The sequence below is a fragment of the Episyrphus balteatus genome, chromosome 1, assembly GCF_945859705.1.
Source record: "Episyrphus balteatus chromosome 1, idEpiBalt1.1, whole genome shotgun sequence".
NCBI classification, from domain to species: Eukaryota; Metazoa; Arthropoda; class Insecta; order Diptera; family Syrphidae; genus Episyrphus; species Episyrphus balteatus.
Window position 1 is genome coordinate 138,201,622 of NC_079134.1, and position 14,466 is coordinate 138,216,087.

General features: G+C 29.6%; 2 protein-coding genes across 2 annotated transcripts in view; one reads left to right on the forward strand and one right to left on the reverse strand.

Annotated features, from left to right (window-relative positions):
* LOC129906699 (uncharacterized) overlaps positions 1 to 14,466 on the forward strand; it is an 86,152-nt gene that overhangs the window by 20,347 nt on the left and 51,339 nt on the right. The gene's annotated exons all lie outside the window — the stretch shown is intronic.
* On the reverse strand, positions 7,805 to 8,440 carry LOC129906723 (U-scoloptoxin(05)-Sm1a). The gene has a single exon (XM_055982620.1). The coding sequence runs from the start codon at positions 8,261 to 8,263 to the stop codon at positions 7,835 to 7,837; it is 429 nt and encodes a 142-aa protein (XP_055838595.1). The 5' UTR covers positions 8,264 to 8,440; the 3' UTR covers positions 7,805 to 7,834.

Sequence of the window (14,466 nt, forward strand, 5' to 3'; positions counted from 1 at the left end):
TTTTTTGTATCGCTATAATTAATTAAGTTATTAATACTTTTTTGTTAAAAAATACCCCTTTTTTACACAATGAAGAGACTTAAATATAAAAAAATTGCAGGTCCTGAATTTTCTCTTGTAACATAAAGCTATAAAATACTCACTGATCATTTAAAATTCAAGATTTGGTAAAAAAAAAATTAAGAAAAAAGTAAAGATAAAAAACACAAACAGAAAAGAGCATTTTTAACAAAAAAAAATATTAACAACTTTTGTATTTATAGCGATAGAAAAAAAAGTTGTATAGCAGAATTGTAGAAAATTTTAAGGTAAATAATCTTATCTTTTATCTTTTTTGTACTTTGTTGGCTTGTAACTTTTTTAATATTCAGAGTATCGAAAAATTGTTCTAAACATAAAAGACGCGAAATTTAATTGCCTACGTTTCTTGCATACATAACTTTTATGTAGGATAAATAGAAATCGAAATATTCAACAAAAACTAAAATCCAAGATGGCAGCCGAAGGGTGAATTTCGCGAGTGCGAAAAATCAGGGTAATGATATTCAGCCAATGTTCTATCGAATGAGCAAAAAAAATTTGGGGGTACTGCTGGGTCGCCCATATATGAACATCATAAATGCACTGGACTATATACTTTTTCATGTCACTAGAATTTTTTTCGGTCTCAATATTTTATAGAGAATCATTTATGAAATGGATGTAGAATTTTCCTAGGTATTCGAATATTCTATTCACAATTCCAAAAAAATATATTTTCACCCTTATAAAGAGACTTTTTTGTGACCACTTTTTTGAAAAATCGTAAAATTTGGAAACAACGCATTGTTTTGAGAATTTGAGATAAAAAGCAGATAAAAAAGATAAAGAGCATTCATAAAACAGTTTTGGGTTTAAGGGAGGGAGTAATTAGTCTTATAAAGGTCATATGATTCGTAACTGCTTTTTTTCAAGTAAGGGGAATGTAGAGATTTTGGAACCAAAAAACACTTATTGAATTTATAAAGTTATATCAGTGAAATAAAAAAGTGGTAAATAGTAGAACAATATTAAGTAAGACATTTCTAGCTCCTTTTCAGAAAAGCTCTGTAAGATCATTTAAATCTTCACCTTAAAACTTATTTACGAACTAACGATTTATCTAAAAGACTTAGCATTTTTGTACCTATCTCTTTTTTTATTTCAAGTATAAAATTGAAAAAAAAATTTCTACAAGAATTCTTTATTATGTTATGGAAGGAATTTCTTGCGGGATCTCAATATTGAGATATCGATAATGCAACTCAATGCTTAAGTTTCTTATCGTCATTCCAACGTCTCTACTGAATACAAACTACTTTTATAATACCTACGATAAATTCTATCGCGTGCAAAAACCATTAATTAAACCGAACACCCATAACGATCATATGAAAACACTTGTTTGAATATTGTTTTTTCTCTTCTTACAATGTTGCCTAGGCAATATCTAATGATCTCTCATATCGTTCTTAATTAAATTATCTAGGACACAGCACTATATAATAAACATGGACTTGACTTTATCCTCATAAGTTGTTACCATATTTGTATGCCAAAGCTATTAAAAATGGAGAATAAATCAATAGAGTATCTTCAAGTTCGACATCAAAGCGTCAACGTTTATGGTTTGGTTCCCCGATAGGTTCTCATTAATGAAGATGCCTCTTTTTGCATTAACTCAACTTCTGTACACGGTAATTTCACTTTTTTTCATTTATTTTAACTTCAAGTTTTCTGAAAGACGTAAATGACAACTTTGTCTTTTTTTCGAAAAAAAAGTCACGTTGTTTGACGAACTCACATTTCAAATACCACCGACAGAGAAGACAAAGCCAAAGCCACTTAGATAAATATAAGCAACAAGTTGAAGAAGTAGGTACATCTTCCATTAGTTAATGGGGGTCTACCACCGCCGCCGTTGTCTCTTCTATCCAATTGAGTAAACATCATCTTTTTTTTTCAAGAATGGGATATGTCTCTGACTCTGTGATGGAGGATTATAGAGGAAAGAAAATCCCAAACAAACAAGTCATTAAGCAACATATCACGTCAAATAAAAAAATACCAAACAACAACAAATAAAAGAGACGAAAACCAAGTGTAGCACGTCAACACTTTCTCAAGACATATCCTCCTATTACTGCAATGTATGTAGCTGCCACCTCGCTTCATAGATGAGTGCCATAGAAAACAACACACAACACCTTGCTCGCTCATCTTTCCTCTCTCTCTCTTTCGAGTCTCGATATACCAAAGCCTCTATTAGCTGCCTCTATAAGCTGCCCCATCAGAAGCTCCTCTTCTAACTAGACGAACTGGTTTTAATTACACATTTAATTGCAATCTCGAATTGTGATCGCCAAGACGACCTAGCGCTATGAAGATTCTTTGCCAAAGATACACAATCCAGAGATAAGGCAAAAAAATTGTCGCGATCTATGCGTAGATTCCTTGTTGCTTGTGTGTGCTGTCTAATTTTTCTGTATATCTTCGCATTTGAGCAGTTTTATTGCGTATCTAAAAGTTTGGAATAATTGCATCATCATAGCATAAATAACATTTAGCAGTTATAGTGGCGCACTGCCTCATGACATTGTGGAGACAGTCACAACCCTCTTGCTACCTCGAGCCATTTAAATTCCTAAGTCCGCTGCTATGGTAAGAGCTATAGGCCCATCTACAGATAGTATCAATCAACAGCTGCGTTATGGAGACTTGCAGGCAAATCCGAAATCACCAAAACTAATTAGCTGACACTAAACATTTTAAGTGAAAAATCCTAATACAAATGCGAATACACGGATTTCTGCAGATGCACGTCTCTGACCGACCAGTTCGAGTGGATGTAGGTACTTCTGAATGCAGACGATACTCAATCTTGGTTCTAAGCTTGTGTTTCGTGATGTGCCGGACATTCTTTCGAACCAAATGGATGGATCAGTCAAAATGTGGTAATTAGCTTCCGGGTATCGCATTCTCAATTAGCAACGCGCACTGACTAAAAGGGTTTTCTTCTGCTTTAACACCATACAATTGCATGCATCACAGAACTTCAAAACATAGCCATGTCTCAAAGAGAGAGAGCGAAGAATTGATTTCTCTACCTGGTTCAGGTGATAAACGATAGAAATGACGTTGTGGGTGTAACAATAAATCATCGTTCTTCTGACAGAAGCTATGTCTTATCGTCGTGTCGGTTGGTGCGATGCGGCGGCGCACCCATCACGGAATCTCTTTTTATATAATTTTATTTGATTGATGAAGCTTATCAGACCTTATCGCCGACCGAGTTCATAGTTCAGAGTATTGACTCTGCTGTGATTTGTTAGCATGGGAATATTGAAATTGGAATACATTGTTGTGTGATGATTTTTTGTAAACAAACTTGAAAGAATATTCCGAAATGAAAAAAAAAGGAAACAATGATTTGAAGAGATTCTGTTGTATCACTTTATTTCAGAATACCAAGAACTACAATAATAAGTTATCGATTGTTGCAAGATGAGGTGTACTCATTTGTAAGGTTTTGTGTAACAATACAGTTTTGGAAAAATGCTTATTCTAAACACTATTAATATATACTATGAAAAATTGTTTTCTACAAATATTTGTGATGAATTATGACAAGAAAATGGTTAAAGATGTCATATGTGGCTTTTGAATCATGTTGAGTAGCTACGAATAATACGTTGACAAGGAATTTGACTATACTTACTGACCTAATAAGTACGAGTATTTTAACGAAAGATTTTAAGATCGCTTCAATTTATTTAATAGAATTGATAAGAATTGACAAGACTCCAATCCAAGTGTATCATGAAAATTACATATCTGCTTAGCCGTTCGGACTCGGCGGTAAATTGTAGGTCCCTTTCATTTTTGCAAATTAATTACACAAAAATAGTTGAGATTTATAAGTCACTACTACTTTTATGTATGCTGAACTAGGTTAAAAAGGGTAGTGATCAAAGTACAAACCCAATTGGAGGTTTTATTTTATGTAATTATGCATCAGTTTTCAAACGTTCACTATGGTGTATGTGGAACATTTTTTTTATATTTTTGTTAGGTTTTATAAAAAAAAGTTTCTTTTAGTAAGAAACTAATAAAACCACTTGACTTTTGTTGATCATATTTTTGCTCCATCAAAATTGTATAGTTGTAGTCTGTCGATTTTATATATTTACATATGTATAGTGACGAAGGTCAGTGCCGGATTAACCATGTCATGGGCCCCTAGGCAAAGTAGTTCTTGGGCCCTTTTTCGATGGTTTTTCAATATCATAAGCTCTTTTTAAGTTAGGTTAGTAGGTAACTTACCAGAGACTTAATCGGCTATAATCTGTTTTCCTATCATGTCATTTTATAAAAAATGTAGACTAAAAGTTTTGAAATAACTATAATAAATATTGCAGTGATATCTGAACAAAAAAATTATAGCAACTTGATGGTTCACAGATAATTTCGATTAACGTTAGTTATTAGAAAATATCTTAGATTCAAAAGGTATAAATAGGTATACCTATGCCTATTGTCGCGGGACAATACTTTTTACATTGAATGTGTTTCGCTGGTTGTCCTTATCATAATAGTTAATTTGTTTGCGGATGATAGGAGCAGCCGCCATTTTGGAAAAGAGATTGGTATCGTTTTTATTGAATAGCTGCATTGTTGTTCAAATAAACAAAAAATGACAAAGGTGAGATTTATTAACAATAAAATTATCTTAAAAATGATATACAAACCAATTCCGTGAGTTGATTAAATAAAATTTTATAATTTTCATACTACCCCCAACAAATCAAAACTTCGTCAGATATATGAAAAAATGCAATTTTGCCCCTACCTTGCGAGACAAAACCGCAATTTAACCAATTATAAAATTTTATTTAATCAACTCACGGAATTGGTTTGTATATCATTTTTAAGATAATTTTATTGTTAATAAATCTCACCTTTGTCATTTTTTGTTAAAATTAACAACAAAGGAGCTATTCAATAAAAACGATACCAATTTCTTTTCCAAAATCTTCGTGTAGAGTCTACTAGACGTTAGAAATCATCAAACTTCTGTACATTCTTAAAGCTACGATACAAATTGGGAACGTTGATTGGACAATGTTATCTAATTTTATTAATTTTCTTTTTTTGTTGTTCTTTTTTCTTATACAAATGTAATGTGGTTTTTTTATGGAAGGTACAACTCCAAGAAATTTTGTTTGTTCGTAGTCAGGGCGAGGGGCCCCTAGCTGAAGTGGGGCCCCGAGCCGAATATCTGAAAAAAATTTGTAGTTCACATAATTAAAAAAATGTTTCAAGAAAATTCATTGATACATTTTTAAAAAATTGTTTTTTCAAAGAAAAAAAAAAAACTAAGATTACCTTAACGCTTTCGTCCAAAAGAGTTCGTAGTTATTATAGGTATGTACTAATTAAAATACCGATATTTTTCGAAATATGATGATTTTTAAAGCCGCAATAACTTTAAACTGATCGTTCGTTTCGAAAAGGCTTTCATGGATTTTCACAACATTTATTGTAGGTAATATTTATATCTATAAAATATGCGGTTATTTTTGCCTCTTAACATTTTTTTGTTTTTAAGCCTAGTACGCAGCTAAAGAGAAACGAAAAATGTTTAAGTCTCCAAAGTCAATAGCTTACACGTTAAAAAAAAAATACAATCATGTATTAACCCTCTGTCAGCACACGGGTTCGAATTTGACAGGACAAAAATGAAAATTGGTCACAGAAAAGTGTCTTTATAAGGGTGAAAATACATTTTTTGGAATTGTGAATACAGTATTCAAATTCCTCGGAAAATTCTACATCAATTTCATATATGATTCTCCATAAAATAGTGAGACCGAAAAAAGTTCTTGCGCCATGAAAAAGTATAAACCAAATTCGCAAAAAAGAGGTGTGCCTACAGAGGGTTAAGTCAAAGTTAAAATAATAAAAAAAAAATTCAAGAAAAAACATCTGAAAATAAGTTTTAAAACAAGAATAAAAAAAAAAATCGGTAGATTTCGTTGTGCTATTTTTGTATGGAAATTTTCGTTTCGCTCCCGCTGCATACTAAGCTTTAATTGATATTTTGAAAACTATTAACGATACAAAATACATTTATTTATTTAGAAAATTAAATTACTTCTCCTAGGAATAAAAGTGTCTCAATAATTTTTTCAGAAAATTACTTTGTCTACATACAAGTTTGCTATACAATATTTTTCAATTGCTTTCACAGTTTAAAAGTTACACACAAAAAACCAATATTTTCGACATGTTACCTTGAAAAAAAATTATAACGCATCTACGATTCGCTTATGAACTCTTTGGTGTATTTGTATATTTCTCATGGCAAAATAAAGATAATTGCATTAAAAAAAAAAATTTCTTTTAATTTTTCCTCAGCAAATGTTTATTTTGCTTGGGCTAGATTAAGGTCTAATCATTTCACCAGAAACTATCAAGGGGGGAAATCCCTCTGGAAATTTTTATTTTTGCATTAATTTTTTTTTTGCCTTATAAATTCATTTATCAACCGAAAAAACTATTTTCAGTGGTCTAAGCCTTAAATGAAGCCTCAAATGCCCCAAGATAGTCCCGAAACCCATGCCCATTGAACCTACCTCAGTACGAAAACGAAAACTTTAAACGCTTTTTCCTCAAAACGCGCTTATTTCCGCGCCGTGCAACGTAACTCAAAAACTAATGAAGCTATCGACTTGAAATAAATTGCAAATTACTCATTAATTTATTGGCCATTGCATGAACCTAAAAGTTTTTTTTTTACATAAAATATTTTTTTTTACAATTTGTTTATAAAAAAACATTGTGTTTTTTCGTTTTTTTTTGTCTCTAATTTTTATTTTACATTTTTTTTACTAAATTTAGGTTCATGCAATGCGTATAAATATATTTTATTGGAAAAAAATTTCTTTTTTGATTATAAATAATTTTCTGGACCTGGACATTGCACGGCGCAAACTCAAAGCGTCAACTTTAAAGAGCTGTAGAGCCGCCATTTTGTTTTTTTTTTGTACTTCAAAAAAATTGTATCAATACTTTATAATGTCAATAATATCACATACTTTCCCAAATTTCAATAAATGCTTTCAGTTTTCCAAAAAAAATTATTGAAAAAGCTGTCGTCCAGAGGGATTTCCCCCCTTAACACGTTTTAAGTAAGCACAGCACCTATTCGAAAACTTTATTCATAATTTTGTTTTGTAGGTATAACTTGTATTAAGTACAACTCTTTGTTAAGAACCTAGATGCAACTAGTCCCAATAAAATTACATATACAAATTTTCGAAAAACCGATAGGTACCTACTTTAAAATTTTACGAAACCCGTATCTGATTCATTAAATCGTAAAACTCCCTATTAATTATTTTTCTATCATTTTGCCGCTCTGTTAGCAGTAAAATAATAAATTCGTTCTCATTTCTTCTGGTTTATCTTTTTATTATTCGTTTATTATATTTTACTTCTCGTATTTTATATGGCTTTTGTTGGTATAAAATATCAGACATCAATACCGGCAAAAGTATAAAGTTTCAAGCTGTTTTTCATCGATAACGCAAACGCAGAGAGCTCATTGAAGCTGTTCATCTTATGCTTTATCATTATAAACCAGTTAGAGGGCTAAATATGTGAAGTCTATCAACATCGATCTTTGCCTTTTCATTTAATCATTATTCATTTATCACTCATTGAAGAATTCTTGTGTGTGAACGATCATCAAAAAAATTTTAAAAAATACACAACTCAATTTAATTTTTATATAAAAAAAACTATATTTTTAAACTTAAATAAATTTACTGACAATACGAATAAAAATTACTACAAATAACATTAAACCAAGCGACTTATTAACACTCAATCCAGTAGCACCATTACACCCGTCAGTATCGCAGGTAAAAATACACGATCGGTATTCCATGACGTCACCTTTGTTTTGTACATAGTCACAATAGTTGCCCAAATCTTTGGATGAACAAAAACGTTTGGCCCCAATACCGCCCTCATACCGGCCAATATGTTTGATGCAATACTTGGCTCCATGCACATTTGAACAATCTTGTGGTTGGATATCGGGATCATCATACCGTTCGAACCATTCACCACATTGAAATGGACTGACAGTATCCGAAGTGTTACACACATAGCATTGAATGCTAAATGCTGTGTGAAAACTCATACAAAAGACAAAAAGAAAAATAAATATTTTGTTCATTTTTTAGTTTTATAAAAACTTTGTCAAAATCACTGAGATAAAATAGTTTTAAAAGTTTTTAAATAAACAAAGTAAAAGTTTATAGATTTTTCAAGTTAATTGATCTTTTGTGTTATTTGTTTACGAAACACAAACAAAAAAAAAAAACGATCCGCATTGACGTTTACACCAAGCTAGCGCGTCTCAAACTGAGCTCGAGCTGTGATCATGAATGTCGTTGAGTGAGATTTGGTATTGGTATTTGTATTTTCAATTCCGACTCAATCGCTTTGTTGTGTAGTGTAGTGTAGCGTGTAGGTACGGATTTTGCTTTTAGCGAACAGTGATGCCACTTTTTGGATTACAAAAAATACACTTATAGTAAATAGGGTCTTCAAGAATTGATAAGATATTACCTCTAAAATACTTTTTGCTCAACAACAAAAAATTCAAAATATATAAAATGTTTACCTTGTTTTTTTTTTAAATAATTTGTTTAACTAAAATTTTTAACCCTCAGGCTAGTCACCTTAGACAACAAATACACTGCACTTAAGGATTTTTTGTATTACACATTTGAGAAAACTTTTGAAACGAAAAATATTTTTGTACCGCTATTAACGGCTTTTTTTTTTGGTTTCTGAATATCTCGTACAAGAATAACCCGATTTAAAAAAAAAAAATTATACAAAAGCTTTTGAGTAAAACTATTATTGAACATTTAGAAAATTTTTGGAGTTTTAAAAAATATTTCAAGTTTTTTTTTTTTAATCAATTTTTTTGTTTGAAAACAGGTTGGTGAAAAAATTTTAAAATTTCGGTTTTATGTGTAAATTAATTATTTCTTCAAAATGGCATCCCAACTTGTTTTTAAAACATTTTAGAGAATTTGTATACATATTAAAAAATTATTAAAAAAAAACGGCTATAACGATTTTCAAAAATTTTTTATAAAAATTACTTTTCATACAAGAAATTAGATGGCATATTTTGTTTTGTGATAAAAATCATTAAATACGATGTTTCATTAATTATAAAAACAGATTTTATGTATTTTTTTACATCATCGGAAATTTTTTAGTAAAAGCTTAAGAGCTACTTTTAGTATAAGAGAGAGTGCGTGCGACCCAGTGTAAAACAAAGTCCAACTCCAACTTTCATTCTTTCAGGCGATGATAAATCTTTGAGGTATCTTCATTTCTACCAACCAAGCCAATTGTTATTTTTTTTATTTTTAACAGCATCATTTAAAGTATACAAATAATAAATAAGTAAAGACTTTAATCTTTGACGCTAAGTCACTGTATCAAATGTCAAGAGTAATTTAAATTTATGCACATAGATACTATATGTACGTATAAACCGCAATGCACAGTGGTACCGGTTTCTAAGAAGGGCGGCCATAGGGGATTATGGTTAGGATAGCAACAAAATATACTTGAATATGTGTGAGAATATATTTTTTTAGCAATAAAAAATGAATTAATTTAAAAACAATTGTTTTATAAAGAAATCTTGTATATATTTAATAACAAAATGTAAAAAGAAGCCTTGAATCTACATACAAACAAATGATAAGTTATTTTTTAAAATTATTTATTTGGTTTTTTTTTCAATTTCAGTCATAGTTTTTATGTTACATTTCAGATTTAAAGCTTGCTTAATATCATATATTTTTATAAAAATATGTGCAAAAACTTAAGGAAAACATAAAAACTTAAAAAAAAAAAATTTTTTTGAAAAAGTTTTAAATATGAAAAATATGGATAAAATTTAAACAATGAGTGTGAAAGAGTCAGTCGTAGCCCGTCGCACTTATTCGCAGACAGATTCAATTGTTTAAGAAACTACACGTTCTAGAGAAAAATTATTTATGAATCATGTATTTATATTGATGACAACATAGTTAAAAGTTTCGGTAAAGTGAGAAGAAAAACAAAAGTATGGCATTTGAACCTGTCCTTTTCTAGTCTGTTTTTTATTGAAAATTTTAAATAAAATAGAATTGTAAACTCTTTAAATAAAGTACATACCTTCAACTTTAAGTTCCATAACAAAAAAAAAAAATAATTTTAACCGAAAAATACACTAAAAAGTTTAAGTTGATTCGGGACCAAAAATAAAGCATTGAAATCAGACTTTTTTCGACAAATTTTCATGGTCGATATGAAAAGTTCCGTTATTTTCTCAAAATGTCTGTTATGCTATCTTAAAGAATAGGCTTTTTATAACAAATATAACGAAAAATGACGTCATTATATTGACATCGATATTTCGGCCTATGGCCTACTACGGAACCACTGTGCAATGGTGCATTGAATCTGTTTTTGTTTTTTAAGTTTTACTGTTAATAAATTTCACTTGCAGTCTTGAACCAAAAAAAAAATTTATATAAAATACAAAAAGTTGCAATTTTTGCATGACTTTATTTAAGTTATTCGGGTCATTGAAGTTGTTTCTTTTTATTTCAATCGCATGATCGAGTAACTGGGTGAATTAAAGAAGAAGAAAAAAAATGTAAGATTCACTCAAATGCTACCATCAATCTATTGGAATCTCATTGTTATTGGTTTTCTTTATGTATTTTTTTTTGCTCTAGTTATTTATTTTGCAACAGGAAAAAGAAAAAAAATTATTGTTTTTGTATGTACATCTATTCTATACCTACATTATTCACATACTCATGCTAATATGCGTGTTAACCAAAATAATAACTAAACCAATTTTTTTTTCTTTTTATTTACAGGTAATTTTTTACTTCCTGAATAAGTATCTAATGCGCTTCATTTATTTAGTGTACCTTGTTAAAGAGTGAGTATTAACAAGTGAATAGAAATCGAAATAGATCTAAAATCTTAACAAGAAAAAATTACATCACAAAATTATATTAACTAGTCCAAATTGACTGGATGTGAAATAAGGACCTATACCTACTGTTTACAGTATATATATATGGAACTCTGTATAAAAGTGTTACTGTTATGTCAAAAAATCTGCATGGCCATTGCTCTAGGAAATAGGAAGGAAAACGTCTAAGCCTTATAAAAAATTGAAACGATTAAATTTATGCCATTTTTACACAAACATATTTTTTGATAACGATTTTGTTTTTCCCATTCCAAAAGACCATATGAACATATGTTAAAGTGATACCACATATCCATAGAGCAAAACCCGGTTCCGATATAATTTGGTTTAGTACTACATAATTATACATCAAATTATTGTCAAATGTCTGCTGATTACACTGCCCAACACACAAAAATTTTCCAGACCGTTGTTTTTCATTTCTTACTAAGTTTAGGGTGCTGATTCCAAAAATGATATGAGTTTTTTTCTAGCAGCTCTAGTTTTTAAATTATTCATACATGAAAATTCATAGAAATTCATATTTTTTGTTAAATTTTTTTTTATTAAAATTTTTTTTTTTTTGTATTTTTATTTTACTTAGATACTGAACCGAAATACATTACATTTGAAACAAGATTTTCCAGCAAAACTTTTAAGGTCCATTTGCTTCACTCGGAGTTGAACAAAACTTGAGAATTTTTGTATTAAAAATTCTCAAGTTATGTTCAACTCCGAGTGAAGAAAATGGACCTAAAACGCTTGTAATAATGAAATCTAAAAAAAATAGTATGAAATCACCCCAAAAATGGGAAAAACTAAAATATCTAAAAAAAATAGAGCTCCTAGTAAAAAATGAATGTGATTTTTAGGTTAACTGACCCCAAATACATTGAGTTTAATATAATTTTTTTCTGGAAAACTTGAATAAACCCTCAAAATAAGAAAAACTTAAAAATTAGTATTAATCCAGTCAAATAAGGGTTTAACCTCGGAATGAATGTTAGTAGAAATTTTTTTTGCTCAATATCTTCCTTTTGCCATTCTATAACATATCTCAAAAGTCTAGAAAAATCTCATGTCCGCTTGTCGCGATTTCAAGGCCAAATCGCGAAATGGAGATTTTCAAAATTAGCAAAAATAGGCTATGGTATTATATACATATATGATACATGATTTCAAGGTATTTTTTAATGCTGATTCCAAAAAATCTGAAATCAAGACAATCTGACGTCTCTGGAAAAAGTTATACCTGTTTTTCATCTGTCAACTCATATTATTATAACAGTTGCAAACTTACTGCCGAAAACCCCTAAAAGTTATGGTAGATGAACCAAATTTTGCATGAAGATTTTAGAATCAATCATTATTAAAAATCAAAACAATCCATTACAAAAAATATATATACCTACGAAATAATGGTATTTTTTGATGAAGGGGCAAATTTTAGGATATGCACTAAAGAAGATTCTTGTTCATCTTAGGAATAAGTGCTAATAGGCTAATTTTTTCATTTTAATCTTTGTTTGGATATTCTTTAAGTACCCTCAAAAATCTAAAAAAAATCTCATGTCCGCAAGTCCTAATTTTCTTGGTTTGAAGATAAGGTGCAGATTTTAAAAAATTGAAAAACTACACTTCAGATATTTGTGTCAGATCAACATGAATAAGGTGCATTACTTTTCAGGGATGGTCAGGTTGACTTGTTTGTGAGTTTTGTTGGAATAATTGTTAAAAAATACCTTTAAATCATGTCGCTTATGTTGGTATACATATAAAAATTTAAACTTTTCTTATTATTTTTTTAAAATCTGCAACTTATCTTCAAACCAAGAAAATTAGGACCTGCGGACATTAGATTTTTTTTTGATTTTTGAGGGTAATTAAAGAATATCCAAACAAAGATTAAAATGAAAAAATTAGCCTATTAGCACTTATTCCTAAGATGAACAAGAATCTTCTTTAGTGCATATCCTAAAATTTGCCCCTTCATCAAAAAATACCATTATTTCATAGGTATATATATTTTTTGTAATGGATTGTTTTGATTTTTAATAATGATGGATTCTTAAATCTTCATGCAAAATTTGGTTCGTCTACCATAACTTTTAGGGGTTTTCGGCAGTAAATTTGCAACTGTTATAATAATATGAGTTGACAGATGAAAAACAGGTATAACTTTTTCCAGAGACGTCAGATTGTCTTGATTTTGGATTTTTTGGAATCAGCATTAAAAAATACCTTGAAATCATGTATCATATATGTATATAATACCATAGCCTATTTTTGCTAATTTTGAAAATCTCCATTTCGCGATTTGACCTTGAAATCGCGACAAGCGGACATGAGATTTTTCTAGACTTTTGAGATATATTATAGAATGGCAAAAGGAAGATATTGAGCAAAAAAAATTTCTACTAACATTCATTCCGAGATTTACCCTTTTTTTCTCCTTATTTGACTGTATTATATAAATATTTCCCCAAATGTGAAAAATGAAATATTTCAAAAACTAGAGCTGCTAGAAAGAAACCAATATTATTTTTGAGCTTACTGAACCCAAATCTATAAAATTTAAAATACATATGTAAATCTCTCTGCAAAAATTTTAAAAAGTTGAAAATTGTTATCCAGTGTTATAATCAGCTTAAAAGCTATCCATATAGAATAAGGTAGGAGTAGCATGGTTGACTTTTCAACATTGTTTTTAATTTTGTTTAGAAAATTTGGAAGATTGAATTCTCAGAAATGTCTTTTATTTCCTAATTTCAGAAAAAGAAATTTAACTACCTTCGATTGTACTCTTTTGCGGTAAACTGAATGAAATTTTTTAATAATTTTCTAGTTCAGAATTTAACCTGTCATGGCACTTATGTTTTCATAATCTCTTTAATTTCATGCTTTTTGAGTTGAAAATGAACATGTCTTTGTTTTTTACTTTGGCGGACACTTAAGGCGGAATAAAAAAATTAATCTTATTAATTATAGCTAATTGGTATTTTTTGGCACAAACCAAAAATTTGTAGCTCGCATGGTTTTTGAGTTATTGAATCTTCAGCACAAAATAAGTCTGAAGTGTAGCTTTTAAAATGCTTTTCAATTCCACCGGCTTGGTTTTTGTAGCTTCAACAGTTTTTTTGTTATAAAAATAAGACTGAAGTTAGCGGATGAAAATAATTTTTTTAAGTTTTTTCTTTTGCCAGCAATTGTAGCCTTTGAATATAAAATTTTTGATGGAAACTCCAATTTTGAAGATCTTGTTAAAAAATTTATCTCAAGATCCAAAAAAAGGCGAAATTCAAATTAATTTTTTTTGCAGAAATTTGAAGTAACCTAGAGATAGACTTAGATAAAACGCAAAAGCCTCGATTTTGTAC